Raw genomic sequence first — 13,169 nt, 5'->3', positions numbered from 1 at the left:
TCTTCTTCCTCTCGATGTTCTCGGTAATCGATACAGAAGAACGGGACTTTCCCCATTGTCGAGCGCCTCCGGCTTCATAGCTGACGACGACGGTGTCTTCTGGGTTAGTGATGCTTTTGGGCTCTGCAGAGATTTTTAGTGGGATACGAGTCGGCATCCTTCTGGTAGGAGAAGGGTTGGTAATTTGGTGAAGAGAAGAGGAGAAGGCGTCCGGTGCTGCCATCACTTGAACCAGAAAGAAGAGAAAAAGAAAGAAGAGTTGTTTAGCTTTGCACAAACGTACAAGAGTAGAATGGGATGACAATGCTGGTGGTCACTGGCCTATTTAAGCAAAAGAATCCATCACAACCAACAAAACCATGATGAATATCTCAAACGAAGGAACCAAATGGGAGTAGATAATTGTGAAGTTGGGCTGTGAAAACAAGAAAATATCTGAGAATATAGGGATGAGAATACAAAATAGTTGGATGGCATGATTGTAAATACGGAAACAAAAATAATATAGAAGAATTTAAATAATGAAATTGAAGCTGCTGTGTTTGTCTTTGTTTTTAGTTAGAAATTGGAATTCTCATTTTTGTAGGCTAGCAAACACGAACACTTCAGGAACAGACTGTTTTGGTTTGGGCAGAAGTCAGCTTCAAATGTCAGCGGCAATGGTTTTGGGCATATCACATTGTTGGAGTTTTACGTCAGCCGTTTTCTGCTTCTTCCATCGAGGGGAGGCCCAATTGGGTGACTCCCATATACGCATTTTGCTTCAGCGACATGCCCAACTTCAGAGAGAGTTCCGGGATTTAGCATAAGAGAAAATAGTAACTTTCAAATGCTCACAAGCTGAAGCCTGACATCACTCTTCCAACAACTAGCAGCAAATTTAGCAACTAATTTTGATCACATATGAAGATGAACAAATAGACAACCATAAATACAAAGAACGGACGTTGCATGGTGGTGTATGGGAGATGATTCAGCAAACACACCGACCAGAATGGTAAATCTTCTCATCAATCATCACCATGTGCATAATATTAATTAAATTAAAAAAATTACAGACACTCTTGCCTGTAGGTGGTGGGAAGGTTGTGTGCATGCTTCAATCTATTAGTTGATCCAATTTGAACTGCAATGACAAGATCCCGTCCAACTACATCTTTTGAGAAATGAAATAGGTCTTCCAGCCATATTTCCTACGAGATGAGGAGAGATTCATTGTGTAATTGATAGTACAGAATGAGCTTCTCCATCACAATACAGATTTTGGATGAGATATTCATGACAATCAATGCCAACAGAATTTAAATAAAAAAAAAAATCATCAAAAGATACCTTAATCTGCATGACTTCACCAGTTGACAAAAACCCATCGAAGATAACAACTAGATCGGTCCCCTTAGCCCACGTCAATCAAGAGAGCATCAGGATGGTTCACACCATATTTTTCTGTCTTTTTTTTTACGCCTCGAGTCAGCCATGAACAGTCAGTCCCTTCAAGAACTTAAAAAAATCCGAGATGGAAATTTTGAACTGTTTAGCATCCAAATCATTTATGGTGAACTTAACCTGATCTTCTCAGCATCTGTAAGATGGAGTCTGAACTTCGACATTCTTCTCTCAGGTGTAAAGTTGCTTTCCTTGGAATAAAGTCTGCACTCGAGGATACCCCTGCTGCATGAATGGACCTGCCAGAGTCCATTGCTTTTTCTTGACATGCCACCCTTAATTTCAACCTCTTTCTGCGCAAATCCAACTCACTACTATCTTTTTGAGCATTTTCAGCAAATTCAACATGACTTGAGCTCCTTGTCTGTGGTACAGTTACCTTATGTTTTTGTCGTACATTTATGTCTTCATTGAATGGTTTACTGAACACAAACCCTGAGCCACCCTTTGGGAGCTTTACCCTTCCTTTCCTTGATAGTCTGTCAAGAATTGTAAGTAAATTTTGGGGGTAGTTCAATTTGCTCTGGTCACCATAAGTTGAATTCCAGAATGCTATAGTTGCATCTGAAATTGAGGAACATGGATGATCAAGTGCAACCACTAAGATAGGTGCATGAGCTCCAAGCAATAAAGAATTAAAGACGATAGATGACAGCTTCCTCTGCATAATATCCAGAGTTGTGGTCCAGAAGATCAAAAGCTGCTGTTGGGGAATTCCTTTCTGTGTTTCTTTTTCGACTGAGGCAAATGAAGATAGCCAGTGAACTAGTGGATCCGAAAATATCTGCAAGAAACATGGAAAAAGTTAGTAAATTCTTCATGCCATATATCTGTAAGATAAAATGGGAAGTCTAATGCTTTCCACCTCCATAAGTGAAAGGATGTCTTCCTTCAAGCAAAAATGACCCACAAAGCACGCCAATGTAGCAAACATCCTGCATTTAAGGCTTACTGTAAAATGAAGTGCAAACCATTATCTTCAAAAATTAGGAGGTTGCATAAGTTAATTACCTTGAAACAACAGAGAGCTCAAATTGTTTGCTAGCTTCCACCATTGTCCATGACACTGTCAAAAACCTACAGAAAGTAGCTAGTGGAATTTGGTGCAAAATCTAAGCTGACTACATAGATTATCAGATGAATTTATTGGGAGGAGGGGGGGATCTACTACTGGAAATAGTTAACAGTGATCAGACAATATTCCAATTAAAATAAATTGATGAGATTTGGCCCCAGTGAATTAAACAATCCGAGTTTTTTGAACATGAGAGATTTCACCGAGGTAGAGTTAACAATTCCCATGGACCCCGAATAGGTGATGAGAGTGGAGCCACTCGAGTCCCAGCAGACAATTGAGCTAGGGTGCACCAATTAATTTTGAGGATGCACCAGTTAACGAATACATCATAATCTAATTTATTCCTAAGGACATAAAATAGAAAACCAAATGTATAAAGAAAGACATAAAAGCCTAAGTATAAGAGAGGACACATAGCAAACTACCCTTGAGTTCCAAATGACTAAAATACCTTTACACTGTATTTTTTAATAATATATAGAGAGAGAGATTGATAGATATAGACATATATACCAGAAAGACATGAATACACAATAACTTATGTTCATGTGTCTACATACCAATACACGTTATGGGAAACACATCTGAGTCAACAAGTGAAAGATTTTACATCACCTGATCTAGTCCTGATTATCACATTCCCAACCATCATTTCACAGCATCAATGATGCTGAATTAACCAAGGCATCTTCTGGTACTATTCACAGCTTTAACCCCACTACAATGGGGTTTGGCAACATGAATCCTCCACCACACACTATACCCTTGTTAAGTTACAGTTTTCCAGGTCTTTCAACACCAGCACTGTCCATGTCATTTTCTGCCTTTTCAGCCCCCAAACCGATTACAACAAGACTCCTCGTATATGCAAGGCATCCATTGGACAAGCACAAACCATCTCAGATGATTCTCTTATATGCTAATCGAAGTACGCAACTCCTAAGTGGGTTTTGGTTTGTAAGCACAAACCATCGATTTCACGATATATATCTCTTCCACTTTTGTAAATTTTGAAAGAGATTCATACTAAATCGTAATTTAAAAGAATAGCCTGCATCACTATTTTCTAATATTAAACTAACAACACTTTTTAAAAAATAAATTAACATCAAATTGGGTCGCTAAAAGATAATATAACTGTTGAAGTTGGGTGCAAATCTAACACTAACTGAGTAGCCCAAGGTTAGAAGGGTATTTTCCTACCAAATAGCATAGGATTTTTCCTGACATTAACCAATGTGGGATTATTTCTACGAACAATAACCATATTAAACAGTTAAAATCTGATCCATAAGACATTATAAACTTATACTAACCTATCACATCGACAGATGTAAACAAGCCTAATAAAAATTAGAAATTCACTTCTTGTTGCATAATTCTCAATCAACGGATGGCTGAAAGAGACAAATTGTCATTTGTAAAAAGGAAAAAAGGCAAGAGAAGAATGAAAACTAGGGGTCAAGCTATTGTTTAAGATATTATAAGGACTTGATTGACAAAAAATAAATTAAAACAAAACAAAGAGGCAACTGATATCAATGTCACTTACCTGGCAGTGAGCTTCAAACAATTCTTGATATTGCTGATTGGCTGCTTCTCCTTGTTCAAAATTTCTGTTTTTTCAACAATGTACATTGCAATTTCACCATATATGAAGAGATAAAAAGGGTTTTGACTCCTTCCACATTGATAAGCATTCTCATCCACCAGGGAAAGCATCAACAATATTTGGCAGAGGCCGTCAGCAAAACTATTGGCTGGGGGTTCCTTCAACTTCAAAGCGCAATCTGCAGAATCATAAAGTGATTTCCATACTTCTAAAACATCTCCAAGCTCAAGCTTCACCTCTGAGGAAATTAGGCAACCGTCCAGGTTCTTCACTTGGTTTAGTAACGTAGGCCAAACTTGGCTCATAACAAAGGGGTATAACAAGAGCCAGTATACTACTAGATAACCAGTGTGATCCATCTCATTTTGAAGAAAGTTAAGATTACCCACATCTTTGATCTGCTCTTTCAGGCCTCTGCCAACTACTCCCCATAATTTTAGAAAATAGAATCCACAATCCTTGAGTTTCAGGCCGTGCAAATACAATAAATAGGTAGTATGTAGCAGACTTTCCAAAGGGTCACTTGAGGAAAAGACATATTTACAGTAATTCTGCATTTCACCAGTGGCCCTTTCAATTTCAGAGTTTAGGCAAGAGTGAGCCATTATAATGTGATATAATATTGTTAAATAAACTGATGGAGAAACGTTGTGTTCAAAAGAGAGGGAGCTGATGCTTAGTATCTTTACATAGGGAATATCCCCATCAAGTTTTAGATCAATAATGAACTTGTGATCTAACGGAACACAATAGAGGGGTGACTCCAGAATTGATGGTTCAAACTCCTCTCTGAAAGCCCAAATGAATTTAATAATGCTGAATATTAAATCAACAGTTCCAACTCCACTCAGTTTTGAAGTCAAATCTTCACATAACTCCTTTAAAAATTCCAGAATTGTGCTTATGCATGTCATAACCTCATTGAAATGGGTTGAGGGCTTCTTTATATCAACCTGCACTCCTTGCAGAATAGATCTGAAGATCTTCAAGGCTGCATCAAAAATTAATTTTGAACTTTCAACTGTCACAGCTGCTTTCAGTGCTCGATCAATAATAGCACGAATCATTTTCAGATTAAAACCCAACTTAGTACAATCCCAAGGAAGCCATTTAATAATTTGATAATCTTCACAGAAGTTACTACCTATGAAGGATCCATCTGGAACAATTTGACTGCCACAAGCTCTAAATTTTGATGAGATAAACTCATCAAGGAGGGTGACACAGGATTTCCATGGCCAAAGATTTCCATTATCTGGTCCATTACGGAAGATAACTTTGAGGACAGGCTCAAAGACAATATCTGCAATCCCCGAATAGTTAATACCAAGACCAAGTTTATGTAGCAGATGCCTCCATGTGTTAAAACAAGATGACCAAACAGATAATTCATTCCTTTTCCTGGACATAATCCCCAATAATGGTTTCATTATGAGTTTTGTGCTCTTTGAAAGGCCATCTACATGAGCTCCAGTTTGAGGAAGAGCACATTGCACATTGTTTGGCTCTATTCCAAGTGATAGTATTTGAGTCTGAATGAGTATATCCACTAAAGCCTCCCAAGCAACCTGCATGTCCAAGAATTTCAACTTTATCTTGAATGTTGTGAGAAGCCCACAATATACAACAGGAATAGTGGTTTCATTAAAGCTTGTCATTGTGTGAAGGCTTTACTTGGGAAACAATAAAACTTAGTAAAAGAAAATGGATTTGAATATGATACCAGTGATGCAGTTTGAACTTGTGGTTCCTGATTTCGGAATATCTGCTGAGGAACTTTCAGCATTTCATTCAATAAATTTCTATTTCTCATAATAACCAGCCCAAGTAACTGAATGTACCATCCCCATGCTTGTATAGTCTGTCCGTGCCTCTCAAACTCTTGAACCATATTCATCATCCATGGAAGCAATTTCTTCTTAATGTTACGCATGAGATCCTGTGCAGAAAACAAAAATAAGAAACTTAAGAGATGAAACATTATTCTGATTATTATTATTATTATTATTTTTATAGAAGCAGATATGAAACATTATATTGAGTGAGAAAAACATATACAGCTAGTAAATGGACCTACAAAAATATGGATCTACCAAGATGCCTCAGGAGCCAGATATTTCTCATATAAATTCCAAAATGGGAATTAATTATTCAATTCATTTTCTTTAATAAAGATCAGAGAAAATGAGGAAAATTAATAATAATGATAGTAATAAAACTAGAAGATTGCATTTGACCACATTAATTTAATATCGATACAACTAGTGATGGTCATGTTTAATTAGTCGGGATGAAGTGCCCCAATTTTGGCTAGTTATTTTGTCATGAAGCAACCTATCTCAACATGGTGTTAGAGCATTACAGAAACAAAGACAGTTTGTTTCACAAGACTTGGGTCAGGTTGTCTATATGTAGAAGAGTTTCTGAGGATAGAAACCCCTTATAAGGGTCTAAATATTACTCGTACACAAGAGTGGATGACTCAAGCTGGTTGCTTCAGTGTATGGTGGGTGAATAGTCTGACACTAATTAGGGGGTCTTGTGCTAATTAGTTGGGCAAATGCTCCTTCACTTCAAATAATCATTTTGGAAAACTTAAACAATGAAGAAAGGCATCAGGAAAACTCAAAACTCAAAGCCACAGAATTGCTCCTGTATGAGATAAAAAATAATCATGAAAAAAAGTAATTTGAATTGAATTGATTGATTGAATGATCATTTGGGTTGATTGAGGATTACAATGTTTAAATAAGGAAGAGTTTGCAAGGTCTTTGGACATTTGGATTTTAAAACTTTAGAAAACTAAGCCATAAATCAAAGAAAAGGATTACGCTAACTGAGGCCACTTAAATCAATTCTTTGACTATAACTTTTAGGAGAATCTTGAAGTAGTCTAGGTGCTGATCTCTTCCTGTCTTTGCTGGTGTTTTTTTTTTCTTTTTTGAAAAGGATGCAAATATTAACAAAAAGAATTACAAAGAAACAAGGAGCAAATCCCTAACAACAAGAGATTGAAAGGTTGCTCCTAACTTGGCAAGCACATCTGCCACCGAGTTAGCAGCTATGCTGGTGTTTTATGAGTTGTTGTTGTGATGAGATGATGATCCGTGGAGCTGATCTAGATACAACAGTTGATGAAGACAAGGACATGTCACTCTTATGAGAGAGAGAGAGAGAGAGAGAGAGCATATGGTCTTGATCTTGCATGGACCTGAAAACAGCTATTCGCAAGAGGATATATTGAGAAGTTAATAAATAGAAGATGATAAAGAAGACAAAGTTGAGAATAAGATTATGGGTGAGAAAAAGAACAGAAAATCTGGCATGATAAAGATTCTCAAACTGGTATTTGACTATGTCCATTTATGGCTACTTAGTAAACTTAATGAATACAAAAATTAAGGGCTAGAACACTGAAAAAAGAGTATAAGACTCCCAAAGATATTTGTGTTTTGACTATCTAAAATTACAACTTTCAACAAGAAGATAACTTAGAGAAGAACTAACTTTAAAACTCATTTCACCCCTATAAACTCATCCACAATCTCATATTCTCTTTTGAACAGATAAAATTACACAAACTGCAGTCACTAGAATTAAAAATAAGATAGATTGTCATATATTTTCTGAAGCAAGGAGTAATAATAATTCCTTTGAGACCACCTGTGATAGAATCAATGGAGGAGGTAATAGAAAGGACTTAATCTTTATTAGGCACCTTTCTGACATATCCCTTTCCCTTTTATCAGCACTAAGAAGCCTTTGGTATATTGGAGGAGTCCACAAGTTAGACATATTTCGCATGCTTTCAGGATGCTCACTTCCTAGCTTAATGACAGCCTGCAGTATTGGAAATGGACCATCATCAAGAAACTGAACATGGTTACTAGCAAAGGATACTATGAAAACAAATTACAAATACAGCAGATAGAAAGAAGGTATTCTGAGGTATTAGAACTGACAAAAAGTCAAACAAAGCATAAATTGACAACAGGGGAGCAAATTTTGCATAGAACTTACAAAATTTAGATGGAAATTAGGTTGCTGCCATTGAGTGACTTCACAATCAGAAGTAAACATAATATTATCGGTGCCTTCTTCCAATCTATGAGGAGATCATGGACCTATGTCATCCTTCCATTATTTTGTAGGCACATGCTTCTCATAGCACTAAACATCTAACTGATTCTTTGGATAGACAAGGGGTCTCTCAGCAAAACTTTATTGAGGGAGGTTCCATCCTGTCATTATATTATAAAAGCACTGTTTTTGAATTTCGGTTTGTATTATAGTTTTTCTCTTGTTCTGCACTGGGAGCCTATGTGTTTCTACTGACTCTCATGTATGTCTTCTTTCTAAAAGAAAACAATTTTCATTGTCCTCAAAGAAAATAAAAAAGAAATTCTGAGGAGTGTTCTGTAAATCCCTTTAAGTCCTAGCATTAGTAGACAACTAATGTTAGTCCAGTCAATAGTCATTAGTTTCCAAATGTAGGAAACTAGCTTCTTGATGGATAAAACCAAAGATTTTCAAGCCTACAAAGTCAGACCATTATCTTAGAAAGCAAGTCTCATGAGAACATTAAATATGTGCATTCATTTATGTCAACAAGTGAAGAAAGGAAGAATCTAGAGATAAAAAGGGAAAGATGAGGGAGATGAAAAAAAGGAAGAAAAGAGACCTTGCTACTGATTCAGGAAGAAATAGTCATGTTAGGGGTTCTGGTCGACCCCTAATATTCTATTAAATACTTCATTAAATTAAGACATGAGAAATTACATCAATATCCTCCTCTCCTTTATTGCAAAGTGAGTTGTTTCAGCAAAGAAGGAAAACCTTCCTTGTTTTTTTGGGAGGGACTGCTTTTTAGTTTCAAATCTTCAGTTATTTTTAAATAATAAGACTTTCCATTTATGTAATCTCACATCCTTCCAGACTTGCTATGGTACTGCTTTACAATGGCTTTTCACTCTAGGAGATACATCTGCTTTACGACAACCCTAGGAAACTCCACCTTATGAAAAAAAATTCTAAAAATCGCTCAAAAGTGTAAAACAGGGTCTAGGTAAAGTTTTGGGCTAATCGTAGGCGGAATGACAAACCCATCACTGAAGATGACCCTTCAACTGGAGCCATCAGGAGGCTGACCACCCCCCACCCCTGGAGATTTCTGCCCCAACTTGAGGAAGTTTGTGACATTGCTCGGTCCTTAATTTACCTAGAATCATGTCCTGAAATTGGTAAATGCAGCTATAGATAAACTAGCCAGAGCCGGGGCACTGTGGGAAGGCCTACTGCTTATAGCTCTCTCTTCTTTATTAAAAAAGGCCATAGAAAATCATAAGTGCCAAGAGGTCCTCCACCAAAATCATGGATATCTGACTCAAAATACAAATAGCAACAAAAATTCCTGATTTAGTTGTTGTTAATGTAGTGTCCTAGTCAATTCTGAAGTGTTGATTAAGAAAAGGTAATGCATGCAAACATGTTTACACAAAAAATTGGGAATTTTCCATGCTGACCACAATAGCATGCTGAAATCTTTTGAATTGCTGGAGGGGGCCACATTTTATCTGTTGAATCAGAGCAATCCAAAAATGATGGATGATGCAAATACGTGATGTAGCCTGTATTATTCAAATAATTTCTACTTCTATAAAAGAGGCAATATTACCCATTAATGATACTCCATATTGTGCCAACATTGGTTATTTGACAATGCATAGCTGAAATAATGACAACTTGATCAATGCTATTCAATTGCATCTCTAAAATTAGGATGAACAGCTCAGGTCACATGGCTTTCATGAGAACCCTTCTTTGTGCAAAGTGGAATTATGCCTATACAAGCATAAGTATATATTACCATCATCAAAGTCATGCTCCAACCATATTCAAGCTAATTATCTGAATCTTTTTCCTTTGTTCTGACTTATCACTAGTTAAGTTTATTGTTTAGCAGACCATTTGCAGGTCATTCCTCACAAATTCTATCAACACACTTGTTGAAATATGTGTAAGAAGGGTATTTTGATCTTTTCCACTCTGGTATGTCCCTATTAGGTTAGCTGTTAGCTAGTATCTTATGTTAGCACAATTTGGTTAAATTTTCATGTCATTCCGATGTGTATCTAGGGAGATATATGTGCATAAGTGTAGAGGGGCATACATGTTTTTTTGTATGATGATGACTAAAGTGAGTTTATAAAAAAATCAGGGTCTGCATTCAGACCCAACGAGTGCTGCTCCTCAATGCCTCCTCAGATTCTCCTATCTTCTCTCTTTCTCTCTTTTTTCTCTCTATTTCTCCATATTTTTCATTTTTTACAACACTCAAACACTGTCACCAGTGACTAGGTCTAATTCCAAATGTCCAAAAATCTCAAGATACTTGCTCTTTTTTTCTTGTCTACTGGTGTCCTGGACACTCTGATGCATTAGTATCTGTTTTGGAGTCCCTCGTTTCCTTGTAGAACTCAACAAGAAACAGGTTTTCAATTCAAACCAGTACCTCTTGAAATTATCTCCATTCATGTTCTCTTTTCTCACTTCCAGTAAGCGCATTCATAGATACTAAAGACACTATCCTATTGAAGGCTCAAATAGTTCCTTATTTTCACCTTCAATCAGCAAAAGAATAAATATTGTCCTTTTTACTTCTAAAAAAAAGGCAAGAAGAATGCAGATAATGGTATAATATTGGCACTTATATGCTTAAGCAAGACGTCTAGTACTTATTGGCAATTTATGGATAACATGCTGTCTAGGCTAGTAGCAGTAATCTCCGGGGCAATAAAACTACAGAAAATGTATAAATGAAGTAAATGTGGAAAATTGAAAAGTAAATGGGAGAGGTATGCCTTACCTGCATTGCTTCATATGTTGTAGAGAGAGAATCAAGAGGGTTGTCGAGGGCATAGATCAGAGCTCTTAGCAAAGAGTCCAAGAAATCAATTATTAAGGAGTTTCTGAATTGCTGAGTGGATATGCACCACACTCCTAAGTTGCAAATGGCCTATTTAAGTTTAAAAAAAAAAAAAAAAAAAAACTAAGAATCTCTAATCATCAAGTATAACAAAACTAGTAACATTTTTTGGGAGGAAGTATGTTGGTGGGAGAAGGAAGCAGAAGACCTAAGGAGAATATAAGATTCTAAGATAGCGACCTACCTTCATTTTTGTAGTCATAATCAGCTTCACCAAGGATTTGATAACAAGAGATACTTCTTCGTCTGCATCATGACAACAGTTTATCGTAAGCCTCCTTGCAATGATAGGAAACCTTTTATAGAACGTGACGACGAAAGTATCAATGGAAGAAAGAGAAAAAAGAAAAGGAAAATGGTAGGCAAAAGAGATAATAAGTTGTTATGATTTGATAGCAAGGGATAATAAAGAGATATGCAGCTTCTTTAGAAAAACTTGTTAAGATTGGCAAAATGACAAGACATTTGAGAGGTCTATGCCTCAACCATAAACAAGCCATGATTTTTATCTTAATATTATCTATGTGGGACTATTTCCACTAACACTCTTGCTCCCGTTCAGGCTCTTAATGGGGCACAAACTGAGCGTTGAATTGAAAAGATGATCTGATCTAATACCATATAATAATTCAGCTCAGTTCTATTCCAAAATAACTAGCCACTTAGGAAGTTTATGGCTCAATCTTATAAACCGATGATTTTTTTAACATTTCTAAATGTAGGACTACTCCACTAACAAAAGTCAAAGATATATAGGCATTTTTTGGTAGAGATCATAAGAAATACTCGACCATGAAACCAAATAAGCATCAGTGCAAGAACAAGGAAAAACCAAAATGCGATAAGATGGATAATGGGGCAGAGAGATCAAATAAATGACGAATCGACATTATCTTAGTCTCAACTAGTGCAGGCGACTGTCTCAAAAAAATTCAAGCCAATTCACTCAAATCTAGTAAAAAAGAAAACGTCTGATCGTCCACTTAATCACTGAAACTTTCAACAACAGCACTCGAAAGCAGAGTTTTTTCTTTAAACAAGCAAAAAAATTGACAATAATGATGCTAACCCGAAAACTAACCTGAAATGGCGGAAACAATAAACGGGTGATAAATCATGAATCCTAGACATTTCAAAGTCTGCGCGGCACTGCAGGAGATCTATATAGGTAAGCAGCGAACTCAAAAAAAGTAAGACTCGAGTGAGGAAGAATGCATTCCCACATAAATATTACTCACATTTCTTCGTCATCATCGAACATGTCCGATAAGAAGATAGAGAGGAGGCAGTGCGAGTGACAGGTCAGGTTTTCAATGATGGAGGATTCACCAACGGACTCTTCCTGTATATGTAAAAGCGTCAAGTACGCAAAAGACTTGTCTTCGCGGGACTTGGATTGAAGTAGCATAGACGAGATATCTTCGATTCGGCTCGCAGAGTCCGCCATTTTTCATTTCCTGTGAGGGACAGGAAAGGAGCCAAAGAAGCCGACGAGCGCGCGCGCGCGCGCGAAAAATGATTCGGAAACGGGGAAACTACAAAACAAAGAACCAGCGAACTTCGCTACCGCCACCTAGTACGGACTAACCGAGAGTTAACGAAATCCATTAGAGTTTGGTTCAGTGATATATACCATGGGCTAAATCCGAGTGATATGTCCCACAACAGATGGATATAAGACTGATTTTGGGTTGGAGTCAGGCTAAAGTAATTCATTCTAATAATTATTTTAACAATTTTTACTTTTTATAGTCATACATACACATGTTCTTGAAGTTTACATACCAAATCACTCTTCTCCAATTCACCTCTACGGCTGTCACAATGATCCATCACATTATAATTAAACAAACTTATACCTTGTTTAGAGTAACAAGCTGGCAGATCCAGGTAGGTGTGGTACCAGTCAAATCAACTTGCAAACCATTCGAGTTTGACTTAAAAAATATTCGGTTTTGTTCAGTTTTTACATGAAACTTACTTATAATTACTTTATTTAGCTAAAACTTCAAAAGATTGTTAAAGAATAGTACCACATGAATTAGTGA

At 36.7% G+C, this 13,169-nt stretch overlaps 2 protein-coding genes across 2 annotated transcripts; both read right to left on the bottom strand.

The window, feature by feature from the left end:
* Positions 1-940: 940 nt before the first annotated feature.
* LOC137946243 (uncharacterized) lies at positions 941-4,977 on the bottom strand. The gene is made up of 5 exons (XM_068792465.1): positions 4,077-4,977; positions 2,458-2,523; positions 2,312-2,381; positions 1,333-2,230; positions 941-1,193 (listed from the first exon to the last, which is right to left on the bottom strand). The coding sequence occupies exons 1-4, from the start codon at positions 4,739-4,741 to the stop codon at positions 1,562-1,564; spliced, it is 1,470 nt and encodes a 489-aa protein (XP_068648566.1). The 5' UTR covers positions 4,742-4,977; the 3' UTR covers positions 941-1,193; positions 1,333-1,561.
* Positions 4,914-12,602, bottom strand: LOC137946796 (uncharacterized). The gene is made up of 8 exons (XM_068793094.1): positions 12,360-12,602; positions 12,203-12,270; positions 11,306-11,367; positions 11,002-11,151; positions 7,800-7,976; positions 5,860-6,075; positions 4,970-5,704; positions 4,914-4,925 (listed from the first exon to the last, which is right to left on the bottom strand). The coding sequence occupies exons 1-8, from the start codon at positions 12,566-12,568 to the stop codon at positions 4,914-4,916; spliced, it is 1,629 nt and encodes a 542-aa protein (XP_068649195.1). The 5' UTR covers positions 12,569-12,602.
* Between the last annotated feature and the right edge of the window lie 567 nt (positions 12,603-13,169).

This window comes from Aristolochia californica, unplaced genomic scaffold (genome assembly GCF_029961685.1).
Source record: "Aristolochia californica isolate CCGP_79_NKW_82.1479 unplaced genomic scaffold, dmAriCali1.0.hap1 SCAF_12, whole genome shotgun sequence".
Taxonomy (NCBI): domain Eukaryota; kingdom Viridiplantae; phylum Streptophyta; class Magnoliopsida; order Piperales; family Aristolochiaceae; genus Aristolochia; species Aristolochia californica.
Note: the sequence above shows the minus strand (reverse complement) of the source record. Positions and strands in the feature narration are given on the sequence as shown.

Excerpts from the sequence above, each read along its gene's own strand:
- LOC137946243 (XM_068792465.1), bottom strand. The coding sequence starts at position 4,741 with ATGGCTCACTCTTGCCTAAACTCTGAAATTGAAAGGGCCACTGGTGAA. Across the intron at positions 2,524-4,076 it reads TGTTTGAAGCTCACTGCCAG|GTTTTTGACAGTGTCATGGA; the intron begins GTAAGTGACATT and ends TACTTTCTGTAG. Across the intron at positions 2,382-2,457 it reads GAGCTCTCTGTTGTTTCAAG|GATGTTTGCTACATTGGCGT; the intron begins GTAATTAACTTA and ends CCTTAAATGCAG.
- LOC137946796 (XM_068793094.1), bottom strand. The coding sequence starts at position 12,568 with ATGGCGGACTCTGCGAGCCGAATCGAAGATATCTCGTCTATGCTACTT. Across the intron at positions 6,076-7,799 it reads CTCCATTGATTCTATCACAG|GATCTCATGCGTAACATTAA; the intron begins GTGGTCTCAAAG and ends TTTTCTGCACAG. Across the intron at positions 5,705-5,859 it reads AAGTTCAAACTGCATCACTG|GTTGCTTGGGAGGCTTTAGT; the intron begins GTATCATATTCA and ends TTGGACATGCAG.